At 56.4% G+C, this 17427-nt stretch overlaps 1 protein-coding gene across 1 annotated transcript in view; it reads left to right on the forward strand.

The window, feature by feature from the left end:
- Positions 1–17427, forward strand: part of TP53I11 (tumor protein p53 inducible protein 11) — a 173043-nt gene that overhangs the window by 150392 nt on the left and 5224 nt on the right. The window contains 3 exon segments of the mRNA XM_007455830.1: positions 6862–6958; positions 6960–7031; positions 7033–7124. Of these exon segments, the coding sequence (XP_007455892.1) occupies positions 6862–6958; positions 6960–7031; positions 7033–7124 (261 nt within the window).

Here is a 17427-nt window from a genome sequence, read left to right on the forward strand (position 1 = left end):
CCAGGAGGGCTGAAGCACTGGAGTGTTTGGGGGTAAGGCAAGGTCGGTTCTTGTGGGTCTGGGCGTGGTGAGGAGTGTGGGGCAGGGCCTGGCGTGCTGATCCCCACTCACCCAAACAGCCACAGTGTGCCCTTGGCGCCAACTGCTCAAGGAACACCAGCCTCCCAGCTGCAGCGCTGCTTGTGTCGAACCCCTTCCTCAGGCCCCTGATGGGGAGATCCACCCTATCCCCAGCATCCCCGCACTTGAACCCTAAATGGGGTAACAGAGGCCACAACTGATGCACGGTGGTTATAAAGACCCCTTGTGGGGTACCAGGGGAAAACAGTGGGTTTTGGAGCTGACAGATTTGCGGGCTGGAATTCTTGGTGCATGAAGCCCGCCCTCTCTGGCCCTCAGGTCCCCATCTATAAAATGGGCCACGTCGCAGAGGCTTGATATGCAAGCACGGGTCTTGCACCCACAGGTTGCCCAGCGTGTTGGTTTTTCTCTCTCTACCCCAACTCCCAGTGAGGGTGGGGAAGGACGGACGGGCGGCGGTGAGTGGGGTTGGGGAGGCCCTGGCTCAGCCTCCGGGGGCCAGGGGGACTGGGGAGATCTGCCTCTGGGGGCCCCCTCCTCCGGAGCTGAGGGCTGTACCCAGCCATGCAGGGGTTAACCTGCCTCCCAGCCGCAGGTTCGGGCGTGGGAGGAGACGAGCGCCGGGTGAGGGCTCCGCTGCAGGCGCTCCTTTCACCCGCGCCCAGCCCAGAGCCCTGGCGCCCCGGATCGTAGCCTCCCCGCCGGCAGAGCCCCCCGCCCTCCAAGTACGGGCGGCGGCCGCGGGCGCCCGGAGCCTCGGGCACGCGCAACCCTCCGCTCCTCCTCGGAGCAATTATATAATGATGCCTCCCGTGCGGTGCGCCTTTGTTTCTGCGATCCGCCTCGGCCGCGCCCCGCGAGTGTTAATAAACCGATCACTCAACACGCCAGGCTGGGCTTCAGTTGTGTTGATTTGGGTAGGGACACCTCCGAAAGAATAATAAACACGGCCCGCCGCCTCCCGTGGGAAACAGGGCAGCGGGCTCCCCACCTCTCCCACCCCCGTCCCAGCCCCTCTAGTCAGAGTCCCTTCCCCTCCTCACCTTGGTCAGCAGTCTGGTCTCAAGAAGGAAAAAAGAAGAAAAAAAAAAAAAATCCAGGACGAAAAACTGGGGGTTCCAGGCCCATCTCTTCCACTTCCCTGGTAGGTAATATCTGGCAAAGAGAGATTCGTTACTCTTACCTGAAAACTGGGCCGAATAATACCAAAGTGTCAGTTTAAATGAGAAAATCTAGGAATTTAGTTTGCTTTGCAGACTCTAAAGCAGTGGTTCTCAAACACTCTGGCTCGACTCAGAATCACCGTGAGGGCTGGTTGAAATGCAGATTGCGGCCCCGGCAACTCTATCCCTTCAGAGTTTCTGATTCTGTGTTGTCTGAGGCGGGATCAGGTATTTGCATTTCTTTCTTTTTTTTTTTTTTTACATCTTTATTGGAGTATAATTGCTTTACAATGGTGTGTTAGTTTCTGCTTTATAACAAAGTGAATCAGTTACACATATACATATGTTCCCATATCTCTTCCCTCTTGCGACTCCCTCCCTCCCAGCCTCCCTATCCCACCCCTCTAGGTGGTCACAAAGCACCGAGCTGATCTCCCAGTGCTATGCGGCTGCTTCCCACTAGCTATCTATTTCCTGCAAACCTGCTTTGAGAACCACTGCTCAAAAGCCATTTATAAATTACCTTTATAAATGTAAAGGTGATACCCTTGCCCTAAACTTGGATGACTACACTGGGGACAGGGCAGGCCAAGGAGGATCAGCCATCCCTGCCCAGGTCAGCAGCACAGCCAGAGCCGTCTGGGGCACTGGGCCTGGGGTTCCAATCCTGAGCTCACTGATCTCTGGGTTGTGGCCTTGAGCAAGTTATGTAACTCAGTGGGCCTCAGTTTCCTCATCTATAAAATGGAGCTAATAATGGTACCAACATCATGAGATTTGTTAATACATGTAAGGCACCTAGACCAGGGCCTGGCACATGGTAAGGGCTCAGAAAGCTATCTATTGAGAAGACGATAGCACTCTCTAGGGTGTGGTACCCAAGGGGCCTAGCATCCCCTTGGGCAGGAGGCAGGTGAGGTGCTGCTCACGGCCCTAGCTGGCTACCCAAGGCCCAAGGTCCTGACCTCGCAGCCCAGAGTGGCTGCTCTATGCTATCACTGTAAAGCGGTTTGGGGGGGTCTCCCAAGCTGAAGATCCACTATCTGCTGTTCCCCCACCCCATAGCAATTCTTTTTGGTCAGGCAGGGCTCAGCACTTTCAGAGAGTCTGCACCCAGCCTGAGGCTCTTATCTGACTTGCAGCAGTGTGAGCTGTGCCCACAAGGGAAAGTCCACACTCTGTTCTGAGTTTTGGAAGCTGCCTCTCTCATACCAGCACAGAGCAACAGGTGTCCTGGGCCCCCAGACAGTGACCCCACCGCCCCAAGCCAGCTGGTGGAGGCTGGCTTTCCCAAAGGCAGTCACATGCTCCTCCCTGTACCGCCACTCACCGCCACTGTCGCCTGTTCATTCATTCATTGGGTCAGTGAACATTAATTGAGCACTTACTGTGAGCCAGGCTCTGAGCTCAGGACTTACAGGTTGTGCCTCATTTAATCCTCCAAGTCCCCTGTGCCTCAGCATGATTTTTCTCTTTCCATTTGACAGATGAAGAAACTGAGACTCAGAGAGACTGAGTAACTCGACTAAGGCCGCAGACCTAATAAGCAGAATTAGGGCCTTGACCCTAGATCCAGGATGGTCTAACTCCCAAGTTCTGCTCTCACCTGCCCCCTTGAGCTCTCCCCAGTGGAAGCAGAAAAGGGCTGGCTGTGGTCCTCTGGTCCCAGAGCTGAGCTGTCACGTCTTTCCTTTAGAAGGACTGAGCCTCACTGCTTCCAACCGCATCCTAATGGATTGTCTGTCCCACAGGTGAGGAGCTGCTTGACATTCTGTGGTCCTGGAGCAGCAACAGCAGTGGTGGGGATGATTCATAGGCAGGAGTGGGGGGCGTGGAGGGAAGGAGGCCTGGACAGTGTCCCCGGCGTGGAGGCAGGAGCCAGGCAGTGTGGGGGAGACCTGTCTCAGGGTCCCGGAGCTCCCAGCAGCTTCTCCCAGTCTCCAAAGCTGTGCTCAGCCTGGGCCCACTGGAATTGGAGTGGAATGACCCAGGGGTCTTCTTACCAGACAGGCTCACAGGGAAGGAAGACACTCTAGAGGAAGTGAGGGGAACCAGCAAAGGTAAGTGGCAGGAGTTATGAAAGCCCAGCTCCTCTGCTTCACGCTGCGTGCTGGGACAGTGGCTCTTTCGGCCTGGGCCAAAATGATGCTCCTTATGGCAGTTTCTACCACCTCCTGGCTTGACAAATTTCACCCCAGAGCTACTTTCCCAGTTTACCAAGCACTGGCACCTCCGAGGCCCTCTCCCTCCCTCCTTCCTCTGGGCTTCCTACGAATAATAACTGCAACAGTAGTCTACTATGTGCCTTCTCTTTGCTAAAGCTTAACATGCATCCTCTCTCTTAAACTCCCAATAACCTCTAGGAGATAGGCTCTACTATTATCTCCATTTTACAGACCAGGAAACTGAGGCTTAGAGAAATGAAATCACTGGCCCATCTCTAGGATTTGAACCCAAGTCTGTCAGCTCCAAACCCCCTGGGCTCAACCACCACAGGCCTCTGACAACATCTTTTTCCTCTACGCACACCGCCATCCCCAGGGAGGGGTCCCTGGTAAGACCTATCCCCTGTCCCTAGCCCCAAAGACTAGGCCAAACCCTCACTCCCCCCAGCCTCTCTCCTTATCTCTTGGGTGCCAACACTAGTCCCACTGCTGGCATCTTTGAAATCAAATTGCCTCTGCATTCTTCCCCAGGGAGTCACAATCCACAGGTGATTTCTAGCCACAGACACTGGCATTCCCTATGCCCACTCCACCTTCCAACACCCACCTGCACGGGCACACACACAGACACACAGCCACAAAGGAGGTGCTGCCGCCCCTGCTGGCCGGAACCTGGGCAGATGGAGGCCCAGCTGCTCCCAGGCTCCTGTGGGAGGCTGGAGGGGAGTGACCCTCGCCCAGCCACGGGTCTGGGCTCCACCTCCACCCCACCCCCACCCTCCTGGGACTTTGAGGGAAACATTTCACAATAATGAGAATCACAATAATAATGATAATAATAGGAATCAGTTCCAGTCTGCAAACCCTTTGCATCTCATCACCTCAGGTGACTCTCACAAGCCCGTTTTTCAGGAGCAGCAGAGGGTGCCACGGCTGGTTAGGAGCAGAGCCAGGGTCCTAACCCCCTTCTCTCGCCCTCTCAGTTAATGTTCCCTGTCCTGCACTGTAAATAATCATGACACCTCATGGCTACCACATGTCAAGCACCTATTCTTGCCTAGATTGGGGGAGCACTTTACAAAGGTCAGTTTTTATCCCCTTTACATTTATGTCCAATGTAAAGATGAGGTGACTCAGAAATGTTAAAGGCAGAATGGCAGAGTCTAAAGAATGTTCTGAAGTAGAGGCACATCGCTTTAGAAAATCATATAGGAAGGAAGAGAACAGAGCTTTTAGTGGGCTCTTTAGGGAAAGTGGACGCCAGGGGTAATGGAGAATGTCTCTTCCTTCTGCTCCGGCCCCCCAATCACTTTGGCTGTTACTGCGAGTTGTTTCCATTGCTGGGCTTGACTATTTGTGTGTGCATCTGTCTCCCAGGAGCTGTAAGCTCTTCAAGGACAGGGACTGGGGCCCCAACAGCCAGCACCTTGCCTGGCACACAGGAAGGGCCCAGTCAACATTGCCTCCTTCATGAAGGATGATGGGACGGGAGACAAGAACACAGGATCAAGTCACCCAGCGCTCAAGGTTTATCCACATCAAACACCACCTAAGGCATGAACCCCTCCTCTAGCACCCTCCTCCACTCTTCCTTGGCTTCTGCTTGCACGCCGCTAGTGACAGGGTGCTCACTACTACTAAAGCAGCCCCTTCTGTGTTGGAGATCTCAGAGCGATTGTTATAAAGTCCCTCCGTCTATTGATAAAAGTCAGGCTCTCGGGTATATCCAACAGTCACACCTAGGGGAGAATTATTTGTGTCTCCTAGTCATGGGGGCGATCAGGGGTAACACTGCACACAAGTGAGGCTGGTGCCTGCCCTTCAGCAACCCAGAGCCCAGAATGCTGGGGAGGCAGAAGGAGTAACAAATGAATTCATCATCCCTGCTTGAGCCAGCTCTGTTAAGGCAGTGAGCTGAGACTCTAAATTGTCACAAAGACTGCTATCAAGCCCTGAGACTTCAGTCAGGTGGATTTGGGGTCTGTGCTTCACCCAACAAAGCTAGGAACAATCCTGATCCGTAGTCTCATTCATTCACTCATTCATTCATTCACTCATTCATTCATTATTGGCTATCACTGGCTGGGAGCAGGGATGGTGGCACTGCGGGCCAGGATCAGAGTTGTTACCTTGGTAATCAGACAGCTAACCGTCACTGGGTGCTTACTATGAGCCAGGCATTTCCTGTTTACTTCTGTGTAAAGGGCATAGCCTCTCCTGCCCAGTCACAGCTCCAGGGAGGGCAATGGGAGTCTGCTTGGCACGCCAGCCCTGAGCACCTGGTACAGTCAGCGCCCAATAAGCGTGAGCTGCTGCCATTTAAATCTCCACAACAACCATAGGTGTTCCTACTCTTGGTTGCCGCCATTTTGTACACCGAGAAAACCAGACACCTAGAGGTTAAGTTACTTGCCCACGGCCACACAGTTCCCAAAAGCCTGAGCCAGGATTTGGACCTGGGCAGTCTGCTTCCAGAGCCTGCTTGATCAACTCTTAAGGTATGGGTAGAAGCCTGGGGAATCACTCACCTTTCTCTGCCCCCTTTGCTTATCTTGTGAAATGGAGCTTGTCACCAACCTCGCCTTCCTCTTTCCTCCAACCCCCTCCCATTGTGACCATCAGCCAAGATAAAGAGATGCAGGTGTTCTTTTCTAGGAAGGAGGTTGGTGGGAGTTGGGGTGGGGAAACACATTACTAGTCACAAAGGATTGAAATGAGCTCAGAATCTTGGAGGGGGGGGGATTGCTGTAGGAATCTAGTTGTTTCAGGCTGAAAGGCTCCCAGAGAGCCTCCAGGACTCCCAAACTCCATTCTTACCCCGCTTGCCCTCCACAGGATGTGCGGACACAAAAGGTCTTGCCACTGTGCCTCCTCCCTCCCCCACGTGCCAATGAGCCCCAGCTAAGATCTTTGTGCCTTGACAGTGCAATTTGTAGCAACATAGCTGAGGCTGGATTTTAGGCTGGAGGATGAAGGTGTGCGTGTGTGTGCGTGTGCGTGTGTGTGTGTGTGTGTGTGTGTGCAGGGGGGGGGGTTTGATGGTGTCATGTTACTTGACAAAGTCACACCAAGCAAGGGAGGACTAGAAACGGTGAGCCTAGGCTGGAAGCCAGAAGACTAAATGAAAGCAAACATCAATGACCACCGTCTGTAAAATGGGATCAATCATCCCCGCCTCATAGGTAGTTGTGAGAATCACGAGTTAATACTTGTAATTCCTTCAGCACACGGTGCCTGGCACGGAGCGGGCGCTCGGCAGACGGGGACCATTGCTGTGTAACTGTGTTATTACACACTTGGGTAGCTACCAGCCAAAGCATTCCTTTCCGTTTTAGACACTGGCCTAGGCCCCAGGCGATACCCCAGGGATATTTAAGACAAGGTGGCTTGCCAGCCTACGAGGGTGTAGATAGTCTCACGAAAGGGGTGCAGTCTTGAGAATTTGCCGTGAGAGTCTCCCTGGGCGGCGCGGGCCCTCTCTTCGGATTCCCAACCGCCTTCCCCCGGGGCGTGAGCGCGCCCCCCGCAGGCGATCTCCGGGAAAGCCTCGGCTGGGGAGCCCGGGAGCCCAGTCCCCCCAACCCTTCTCTCCCGCCCGCCCCGGCGGCCACCCTCGGGGGCTAGGCAGCGCGGCGCGTGGGAGGGGACGGCGCGCCATTGGCTTGTGCACGGAACTGAGAGGAGGGACCAGCTCGGGCCGCCAGACTCGGGCAAAGCCCCGCCGCGCTGGGCGCCGCGCGTAGTCCAGCCGGCCCTGCCCTTCCCGGCGCGGGCGGCGCTATGTGAGTCGACCGAGGGCCCGACAGTCCCCCTGACACGCCAGCTCCGCGCAGCGCCGGCGCCAGCAGGCGCTAGGAACGTAAGTTCTGCTCCCCGCCGCCGCTTCGGAGCCTAGCACTTTCCCTTCCCGCCGCCAGCTGGCCGGTGCCTGCGCAGCGCAGCCCATTGGGGCTCCTGCGGCCGCAGGGACCGCCGAGGACAGAGAGGACCCCGTGCGCGCGAGCCGGGCGCCCCAGCACCTCTTGCCGCCGGAGGGTTCTGCCGGGACTCCAGGGATTCCCCCCTCCGCGGTCCTCCCGGGCGCCGTCCCGCAGTCCCTTCAGGTCCTCTCCTTCGCGCTCTCCGCTTGCTCCCTTTCCTCTGACTCGGTTTCCCTCGCTCCCTCGGCTTCCTCCCTCCGCCGCCTCCTCCCTCTAGGACGGTTTATTCCGCCCTCCGCCTCTTGGGCTCGCGCTCTCCGCTTCGGAGCGAGGGAGAAACCGAGCGGAAAGCATTTTCTCCCTCCCTGGGGTCTGACTCGGTCCCCGCGCTCGGTTCTCTGTCCCCTCCCCCCTCCATCCCTGTCCCCGTCCTCCCTCCATTGTTCCTGGGTCCGGGGTGTGTGCGGCACAAACTTGCGAGTCCCCTTCCTCGCCCCCTGCTGGGTCGAGGTTGGAGGTGGTGGGGTTCCCGCTGCCCAGAAGTCTGGCCCGACCTTCTGGTTCGGGGGACCGTGGGGGCGGGAGGGCTGGGTCAGAGCACCGCAGGCGTCCGACAGCCAGGAGCTCCCGCCTGGAGCCCCCAGCCCTCTATAAAGTGGGTGGGTATCTGGAGCTGGGAGATAAAGGACACATTGGAGGGGGGAGGAGCAAGACCGGGAGACCCCAGTCTCCAGGGGTGGGGGGAGCAGAAGCGGAAGCCGAGCCTAAGCCCCAGTTGTTGGGAGGAGGTTAGGGGAAGGACAGGTGGAGACCGACGCTCTCCACTCTCTCCCAAGTCGCGCGCTCAGCGGACGGGGGCAGCGTGGTGCCATTGTCCTGGCGCTGAATAGCCTGGGACTGCCCGACTTGGGCGGTATACTCGTACCCACTCCGGGGGTCCGTAGGGGAACCGCCAGGACGCCTCGCCCACCACCGACGCCCCTATCAAGCTTGGGCACTAGCTCGGCGTCCTCTCTCTCCGCCCTCCCCCGCCCCTACCCCGTCCCGGGCTCCCGCCGCCTCCTCGAGGCCCCGGAGGGAGCGGATTTCTACGCGGGAGCGAAGGCGGCGGGGGCGGGAGCCGGGTGGAGGGTGGAGGCCGAGAACCCCGAGGCGTCTCTGTAGCCCAGAGCCCAGCGTCGACGGCCGGGGCCGCCTAGCCGCCCCACCGCCCCGCACTTCCTGGTTGATTTCCTTCAGACCAACTTTTCCCGGTGGGGCTGCCCTGCGGGGAGAAGGCACCGGGGCTGCAAGGATGCCCACCCCAACTGAGAGGCCTCTTGGACCTCCAGTCTTGGTGGTCTGTGGAGAGGGAGCCGACGCCCTCTCTTCCTCCAGCCCGCAGTGCCAGGGGCATAGGGATGGGGGAGGGGGCCGAGGGGGGTGGGGAGGGAGGTGAGAGGGTTGCTGGAGAGCCAGGGGGAGGCAGAGTCCATTTTTTAGCCGGGCCTCATACTTAGCCCAGGGGGAGCAAAGATTTTTGTTGTTGGGTTGTTAGTAAATAAGCCTAGGTATATCTCCAGGCCTCTGTTATCCCATCTGTAAAAGGGGCCCTCTGCCCCCCAAGGTGCCCTCCCGGCCCCATTGTCTTGGGGAACCAGCCGACCTGACTTCTCCTTTTCTGCCCACATGCTGTCAGCTTAATCTGTCCTAAATTTGGAGTGGAGGGCTGAGGCCCAAAGCCCTCCACCCATGTTTGGCTGTCAGTACCTCCTGGATCCACAGCTCAGGCCCGCCACCCGCACCCCAAGTTCTCCAACCCCACACTCAACTGCCTCCCCTCCCCCAAGATCTTATGGTAGCCCCCCGCTGTGTCTGCTGGAGGAAGGGCCTGCCAGTCCAGGGGTTGGGGGTGGGAGGAACAGTGGAATTGACAGTGACCTGTGATATTCACACAGTGCTGAACTGTTCTTTACTTTCTTTCGTTTATTGAACAAAATGTTTGTGAGGGCTAGGCCAAAAATGATGTAATGAACAAAGTGCCGGATACAGTTCTAGACCCTGAGAGACAGCTGTGAACAAAATTAAAAGATTCTTGCCCTTCTGGAGCTGACGCAGTGGGGGAGGGGCAAATAACTAATAAAGTAAATAAGCAAATTATATAGTATATTGGGAGGAAAGTGAGGGCGGAAAGTTGAGTGTTGGGGGGTGTTGAGGCCAGGGGTGAGGTCGCCATTTTAAATAGGGTGGTCAGGGAGGTCTCCCTGAGGAGGTGACTTACGAGCTAAAGTTTTGAGGGAGTGAGCTGTGGGGATAGCTTCAGGGACTAAAGATCTGGCAGAGAACAGCCTGTGCAAAGGCCCTGAGGCTGGAATGTGCCTGCTGTATTTGAGGAACTGTAAGGAGCCAGTGTAGCTAGGGTAGAGTGAGCGGGTGGGGAAGAGATAGGAGACAAGGCTGGATGAGAGGGGATAAGCCTCCCCATTTCACAGATGAGGGCAGTGATGCTCAGAGATAGCATAAGTAACCCCAGGGCAAGCTGCCCAGGAGTGGCAGCCGCACGGTGGGGTGCCTAATGTTCTGACTTCTAGCCCGTACTAATTTTCCCTTCACCCTGCATCTCAACCATTAATTCACAACCATGGTTGTGCCTCTCCCAAGGCCAGGCCTGGCCAAGTGCTGGGGATATGGAGGGGAGCCACCCAGGCTTAGTACCCCAAGGGGCTCCATATTCTGCAGGCTGTTGCCAGCCCCCTTCCCAGGTTCCCCTTGCCCGCCTGTTGTCAGTACACTCAGGGCAGCATCCTCCTCCTGAGCCAGAGTGACCCTAGTTCTCTCTCTTCCCATTTCCTTCCTGTGGCCACTGCCTTGTAAGCACCCCACTCTGTATCCACATGTGGCTTCTACAGGGGGACCTGTTCTGAAGTTGGTATGGTCAAGGGGGAAACTGAGGCAAAGAAGTTGAATTTCCTTGTCTGAAAATAAGAGCAACATTATTTTTGAGTGTTCACTATAAACAGGAACTGTTTTAGGAGTTTTTTGTGCATCTTCTCATCAGTGGGAGGTGGGTGTCATTATTACACCCATTTAACAGATGAGGAAACTGAGGCCCAGAGAGGTAGTATCACTGGCCCAAGGCCATGCAGCTAATAAGTGGTGGAGCCAGGATATCAGCACAGGCCTTTTGAGTCATGCCAGAGCCCCCCAAACCCTGGGGGAGATGGTTAGTTCTGGACTGTGGTTCTGGCCCATCAGGGTACTGGGAAAAGTACAGGGATCCTTCTGCTTGCCTCCCCCAACCCACCCAAAGGGCAAATAACTACTTGCTTATGAAAAAGTTGGCTCAAAATAGTGGGACATCTCTTCACGGAAACTCCCTTCCCGCCCTTCCCTCCTCCTCTCCAAGTTTCTGAGCATCTACAGGGGTGGGGGAGGTGGAAGGAGTGGGAGGGGAGAGGGATATGGCCACTGCCTTTTCACAAGAGCTCTGGCCCCATGGGATCTGGAAGCCAGGCTGTCCCAATAACCATGGCCCCATGGGATCTGGAAGCACCAGCTGCCTTTGAGGGCCCTGATGTGGTCACTGGGCTGAGGGAGAGGCTGGCCCACTCCTGGGTTGGAAAGGACAGGAATTCTCCATGTGTTCTGCCCTTTGTGAGTGGCAGTGGGGACAGAGAAGCCCCTCTCAGTGACTTCTGTGTGGCAGTGGATGGCCATCTGAGGCCTGGACACCCTCTTGCCCACACAGCAGTTTCAGAGGGTGAGGCCCGCAGGGACGTCCCCTCCTTCTTACCCCTTGTCCTGCCCTGCCCTCTCACCCTCTCCAACACAGCAGGGAATGTTTATTTTTTCTGTCCCTGAGGGCTTGGAGATATTTGTGATGAAAATGTGGGCTTTCCTCTGTCCTTCTGGAAATTAGGCAGCTTCGAAAGAAAGAGAACTGGTAGAGAAATAGCAAAATGTGTGTTTCCAGAGCCAGTGAGAGAGGTGGTAGGACTTGGGGGCGGGGCAGCTTGTGCTGGGGTCTTTGCTGGAGCTGGAGCTGGAGCTGGAGTGCGGCTGGTGAGTGACAAGGCTTGGAAGCCAGATCAGGAATATCACAGCCAGGAGGGGCCCTGGATGCCACACTTCCATTTTTCAGGCGAGGAAGCTGAGTCCCAGAGCCTGGCTTTGGCTTACCTGTGCTGGCAGAATCTGTTGGTGACCTCAGCTGTCCTGTCTCCCAGCCCAGTGACTCAGGGCTCAGCCTTCCAGCTTCAGTCAAACCCTCCATTGCCAGCTCCTGTGTTCCTGGAGTTCTTGGAAATGGGGTGTGGAATCCCTTTCTTGACTACAGAGCTTTGTCACGGGGACTGGTTTGTACCCCAGCAGGATTCGCATCGTGTTCTTTCTTCTCCCCCGCCAGTTCCACTCTGTCATCCTTGCCCTTGACACAGAGCCCTGAGCCCGGTGGCAATGCTGGTACAGAGAGAGATGGGTGATGCAGCCCCGCCTTCCACTGGCTCACCGGCTACTTGAGAGACAAGGCTGCCGAAGGCAGGCTGGCCTTTAGAATAATTGCATTCTGCTCTCGAGGGACACACTGCAAGGAAGCCCTGCCACGTGGCAGCCTCGCCTCAGCTTCTTGCCTTAGCCCTTGTACCCTGAGGAAACGCCCACCGCCCACCCCAGAGGCCACTGTGTGACTTCCTAGTTTAGTCCAGGCTGCTGACAACCTCGTAAGTCAGGCATTGTCACCCCACTTACAGTGAAGAAATGGAGGCTCCAGGAAGTTAATCTGCCCAAAGACACAGGACTAATGATGCAGAACCCAGAGATTTGGATCCTTGAGATTTGAGATTCACTCTGCCTGAGGGCCCCGGTGGAGGGTTCTGGGCTGGGGGTTCTTTAGACCCCATCTCACCCAAGGGGCTGATGGGCTGCCCCAGGAAGGGACCACAGGAAGGATGTTGCAGGCTGTGGACCCTCCAGCCCCCATGGTCCCCTTGCTGGGGCTCTCCCTGCCTCCCCTTCCCTCTGCCCAGGGCCCGGAGGCTCCGTCTCTCACTGCCCCCACTCCTGTGCTGCCTGTCTCAGACCCCATTTCCAGCTATTTTGCACCAACGTGATAACCGAACAATGGGTCTCCTTTGTAGCCCTTCCCAGGTCCTGCTGGAGTCACAGGGCCTTAATCCAAGGGAGGCTGGACCCCAGGGAGGCGTTCAGATGCTGGCAACCTGCCAGGGACTTTCACGGGGAGATGTGATGGGGAAGATGGCTTAGAGCTTAGTTCTTTTTGGATGTCGTGTTCACCACACCACACCCCCACCACACGCACATGTACATGTGTGCTCATGCACACGCATGCATGCACACCAGCTCCTCTCTGAATATCCAGTTAGGCACAGTTAACTTAGTTTGAATTTCGGCTCTGCCACTTACCCCCAAGAGACACATACGTAAGTCCCTTGGGCCTTAGTTTCCTCATCTGTAAAATGGGAGTCATAGTACAGCTGTTCTCATAGGGCTATGTGGGTTACATGGAATTCCTGGTCTAGAAGTACTGGTCCCCTGCCTCCTTTCCTTGGGAGGATGTTTTTGGGGCATTTCTCCTTACCAGATGGGAAGGGACAGGTATGCTGCCCCTCCAGCAGAGGGTCTTGTTTGCAAAGGAAGTGGTTCTTGGCTCTGACACTCAACAGCAATGACTTCCCCCTGAATCACCGGAGGCTCGGCGGCTGGTGGGTGCTCTGGGCCCCAGGCCCCTTCCTCTCCCCCATCCCCTCCTAAGCCAGCCCTCATGGTGGCACATTCTCCATGAAGGGGACAGCTCTGCAGTCCATCTGTTTCTATGGAAACCAGGCTTCCTGGGAAGGCTACAGGGGGGTTGGGAGAGGTCCTCCAGGACTGGCATGGGAAACATGTCTCAGCCCCATCGGATCTGCTGCCAGGGCAGCGCCTGGACAGCCACCCCTTTAATATTGTTAATTGCTGTCCTTTGGGGAGTGCATACCAGGGACCAGGCCCCTCCACTGCCTTTTCTCAGTCTGTCTGATCACAACCCTGTGAGCTAAGAAGTCGTCGTGTGGTTTCACAAATGAGGAAATGGAGGCTCAGAGAGGTTAAGTAACTTTCCTGAGGTCACAGAACAATTAAGAGAAAGAGTTGGGGGTTTGAGTCCAAGTTTGAGTCCAAGTTTCATCATTAAGTATATGCCCGCCCCCGCCCCTCCCCTGACACTTGTAACACTCTCCCATCCCCCCATGAGCCCTTCCCTTCCTGGGACAATCTCGAGGCTCTGCTTGGCCTCTGTGCCATCGTGGCCCCTCCTGTCTTGCCGCCGCCGCTAGGAGCTCTTTGGGGATGTTCTTTTCTGGCCTCAGATGAGGAAGGAGGAAGGGGCTACACGGGGTCAGATCTTGGCTAGCAGGGCGCCTCGAAACCCTTCCCCCGACTTTACCTTGTCCCACATTTTTGTTGAGCTCCTCCCATGCCTGGAGCTGTCCAGGCCAGGTGAACAAAACCATCAGTAACCCCTGCCCCGTGGCACTCACCTAGAGATGGCTGCAGCTCTCTGAGGTGGTAGTGGGGTCTCGCCCAACGTTCTCATCCAACCTCCAGTCATTTCCTGGGCACCCCAGATGCCAGGGAAAACCCCACCTACTCTCCTGGAGTCTTCAGCACCCCCTGACCTGCTTGCGCACAGTCACTTGGCCAGAGGAGGTACCAGATTGGAGCCCAGCTCTGCCTGACCACAAAGCTCCTTCCCTGCTCTCCTGTGTCACCAGCTCATGTGTGGCCTCAGCTCTCTGGCCTGTCCAGCGTGTGTGTGGAGCAGAGCCTCCCCTTGGGCCCTGCCAGGTCTAACTGAGTGTGACCCTGAGTGTTGTGGGTATAGTTAGGGAGAGCTGCTTGCCTTGGCCTGACCGTCCCTCATTCGCCTCTGCTGCCAAAGTGCCTCTGTGTCCCAGCGGGGCCAGCGGGAAGGTTCTCAGGTGGGCACGATACCAGCCCTGCCTTCAGATCACTGGGTCTCGGGGAGGCCAGCTGGCCCTGAAATGATGATGAGGATGGGCCGGAAGTGGCCCTGGCCGCCACTGAGGGTCCAGAGAGAGGAGTGGCACTGTGCCCTGGGAAGGCTCCCTGGAGGAGGGGGCATGCAAAGACCCTGAGGAACGGGGGGCATCGGGATGGAGGGAGTGGAAGGCAGTGGTTCAGAAGGAAGAACAACTGTTCAAAGGACAGTGATTTCCCAGTTTATTGGGAATTGAGGTCCCAGAGGCTGGCCGGGGGCAGAATGCAGAGGATCATGAACACGGGGTCTGGGGGCTGCAAGCCACATTCTCCCTTCTCCTTACCTGGCAGGGCCTCCCAAGTGAGCATCTAGGAGCAAGGGCAGCCCTCCTCCCAGCCCTTCCCCTAGCCTTGGGCAGCCTGGCACCAGCCTGGCACCCAGGGAGCCCTGGGGGCCCTTCAGGAGGCATAGGGGCCTGGGAAAGGAAGCACGACGGCTGTGACAGGCAGGCTTTTTCCACTGTGCACGGCTGAGTGAGGAGAGGGAAGGAGGAGGAGACGGGCCCTGCCTGGGTCCGGGCAGGGCACTTTGCCACAAGGTATCGCCTGTTATCTCTCCTCTGGCCCTTCTGCAGAGTGGGCCTTCTCCTCGCCCCATTGCACTGGGGCAGCAACTGAGGCTGGGAGAGCTGCGGTGTCCTACAGAACCAGGATTTGAACACTGGTCTGGCTGTCCCAAAGCCAGTGTTCAGCTGGGGTACAAGGAGGGAGTGGGGGAGCTGTCCTCTGTCCTCTCTTAGGTTAAAATGGGGCCAGTCCTACCTGGAGTGACCTTGAAAGGGAGGAAAGTTCATGGGCAGATCAGAGGGGGTGTGTGGTGTGTCTCGGCGGTGGGGTGCTTAGGGGCTGCTGTGCGCACACGTGCGTGTGTGTGTGTATGTGAGTGTGGCAGCTGCCCGCCTGCCCTCTCCAGGTGGGGTCCAGTCCTGCGGATGAAGGAGTAATAGGACTCAGGGCTCAGAGCACTTAACTCTGTCGGGCCAGGTGCTGGGGACCCTGCTCCCTGGAGATGACGTTTAAGATCCCACTTTCCCTGGGAGGCTGTAGGGCCCTTTCTTGGTGGTGAGCTTGCTGCTGGGCTCTGGGCTCTGTGTACGGCCACAGTGGGTCCTACCAGCCCAGGTAACTGATGGCTGTGCCGGAGTGATACCAGACGTCAAATGGTGCCCAGGACCCTGTAGCCCCGCTCCTGTACCAGCCCTGGGCCTGTGGTGCCGAGGGGAGCCCTGTGTCTGTGTTGGTGGGGAGGGACCATCGGGCAGAGGAAGGCAGCCGACCCTCTGAGCAGGGGCCGCCGACACAGCCCAGGCCTGGGGTGCTATGGCCCGAGTGTCAGCCTTACGCCGTGGGACTGAGGTCTGGGGGCTCTGCCCAAGGGGTGGAGACATTAGGAAATGCTAGTTGGGCCCCTTTCCTGATACTCCCTGGCCTCCACCCCAGAGCCCCTGCTACATGGGGGACGTGGGGAGGAGGCGGTGTCTGTGTCTAAGTGCCCATCTCAACCAAGCACTTGGTACAGGCCAGGCACTACCCTACGCCCTTCACGGAGGTCACATCTAATATTCTCACAGCATCCCTGTGAGGGAAGACCCTTTGCTTCCCCAACTATGGATGGGGTGACTGAGGCACAGAGAGTGTAAGTGACCTGCCCACAGGCACACAGCTAAGAAGTGGTAGCCCTGGGATTTGAACTCAGAGAGTATGGCTTCTGCAGCTAAGCTCTTCTGGCTTTAGCAGTTAGCTGGCACTTTATAAGATACTTTCTGTCCATCATTTTGTTTCTGCTTTGACCAGGCCTAGGGAAGATGTAAGGATTGTTGTTTCCATTTCACAGATGAGAAGACGGGCTCAGAGAAGAAACTTGCCCCGATTCGTGCCTGACAGATCAGCATCCCTGTCCCCACTCAGGCTGCAAGCTACTTAGGGGCAGGGACCCAGTCCCACCACCCCTACATGGCTCACAGCACATCCTCACTAAATGCAGTCCCTGGGTCTCGAGGAGCTGGGAATTACAGCTCCATTTCACAGATGGGGGAAACCGAGGCTCAGCGCAGTGTGACTTGTCCACTAAACATAGGCAGTAAGGGACACAGCAGGACTGGGTCAGGCAGCCTGCCCGGCCTGGGTGAGAAGAGTTAAAACACTATGGAGACCTATATGAAGGGTTAAGTCAAGTCTGAGCATACCTGGTGCTGACCAGGATGGGGGGGAATGGGAACACTCATGCATTGTGGGGAAACGGAAATGGTTCACTGCTCTGGAATGCGGTCTGGCACTTTCTTCTAGAGTTAAACGTAGATTTACCATATAACTCAATATAATTCCACACCCAGGTATTTACCTTCGAGAAATGAAAACTCGTGGTCACACCAAAACCTGCACATGAATGTTTATAGCAGCTCTATTCATAATTGTCAAACTCTGAAACTCAGATGTCCTTCAGTGAGTGACAGGGTAAACGAACTGGTATGTTGACGCCAGGTACTGGTACATTGATTCCCACTCTCCTGCCGAGAGGAAGGGAACGTCCATATACACAGCAGCCTGGATGAGTCTCAAAAGCATGATGCTGAATGAAAGAAGCCGGTGTCCACGGTTATATACTACATGATTCCATTTATGTAACACATTTGAAAAAACAGAAACAAAACTATAGTGACAGACAACAGATCGGTGGTTGCCTGGGGTTAGGGGTGAGGGGAGGGTCTGACTGGTGATGCAGCTGCCCTGGGTCCTGATTTGGAGGCGGTGGTTGCCTGGATCTATACATGTGCTAAGATTCATATAACTACAGACCCCAAAGAAGGTTCATCTCACTGTATGCAAATTAAAAAATAGAAGGCCAGAGAGGAGGCTGGAAGAGGAAGGGTGGCGACCAGCTTGCCTGGTGCTTCCTTCATGGAGGGAAGGGTGAGGGGCCAATGGCTTGCTGGCTCCCTGGGGGCAGCCTCCCGCGGGTCCACCTGGCAAGTGGGAGGGACGCCAGGCTGATTATAGCTTCTACCTTGATCCACCAGAAGGTGGTAGCAAGCGGCTGAGGTGTTGTGACAGTGCCCGGGCCCCCCC

The sequence above is a fragment of the Lipotes vexillifer genome, unplaced genomic scaffold (assembly GCF_000442215.2).
Source record: "Lipotes vexillifer unplaced genomic scaffold, Lipotes_vexillifer_v1.1 scaffold977, whole genome shotgun sequence".
NCBI classification, from domain to species: domain Eukaryota; kingdom Metazoa; phylum Chordata; class Mammalia; order Artiodactyla; family Lipotidae; genus Lipotes; species Lipotes vexillifer.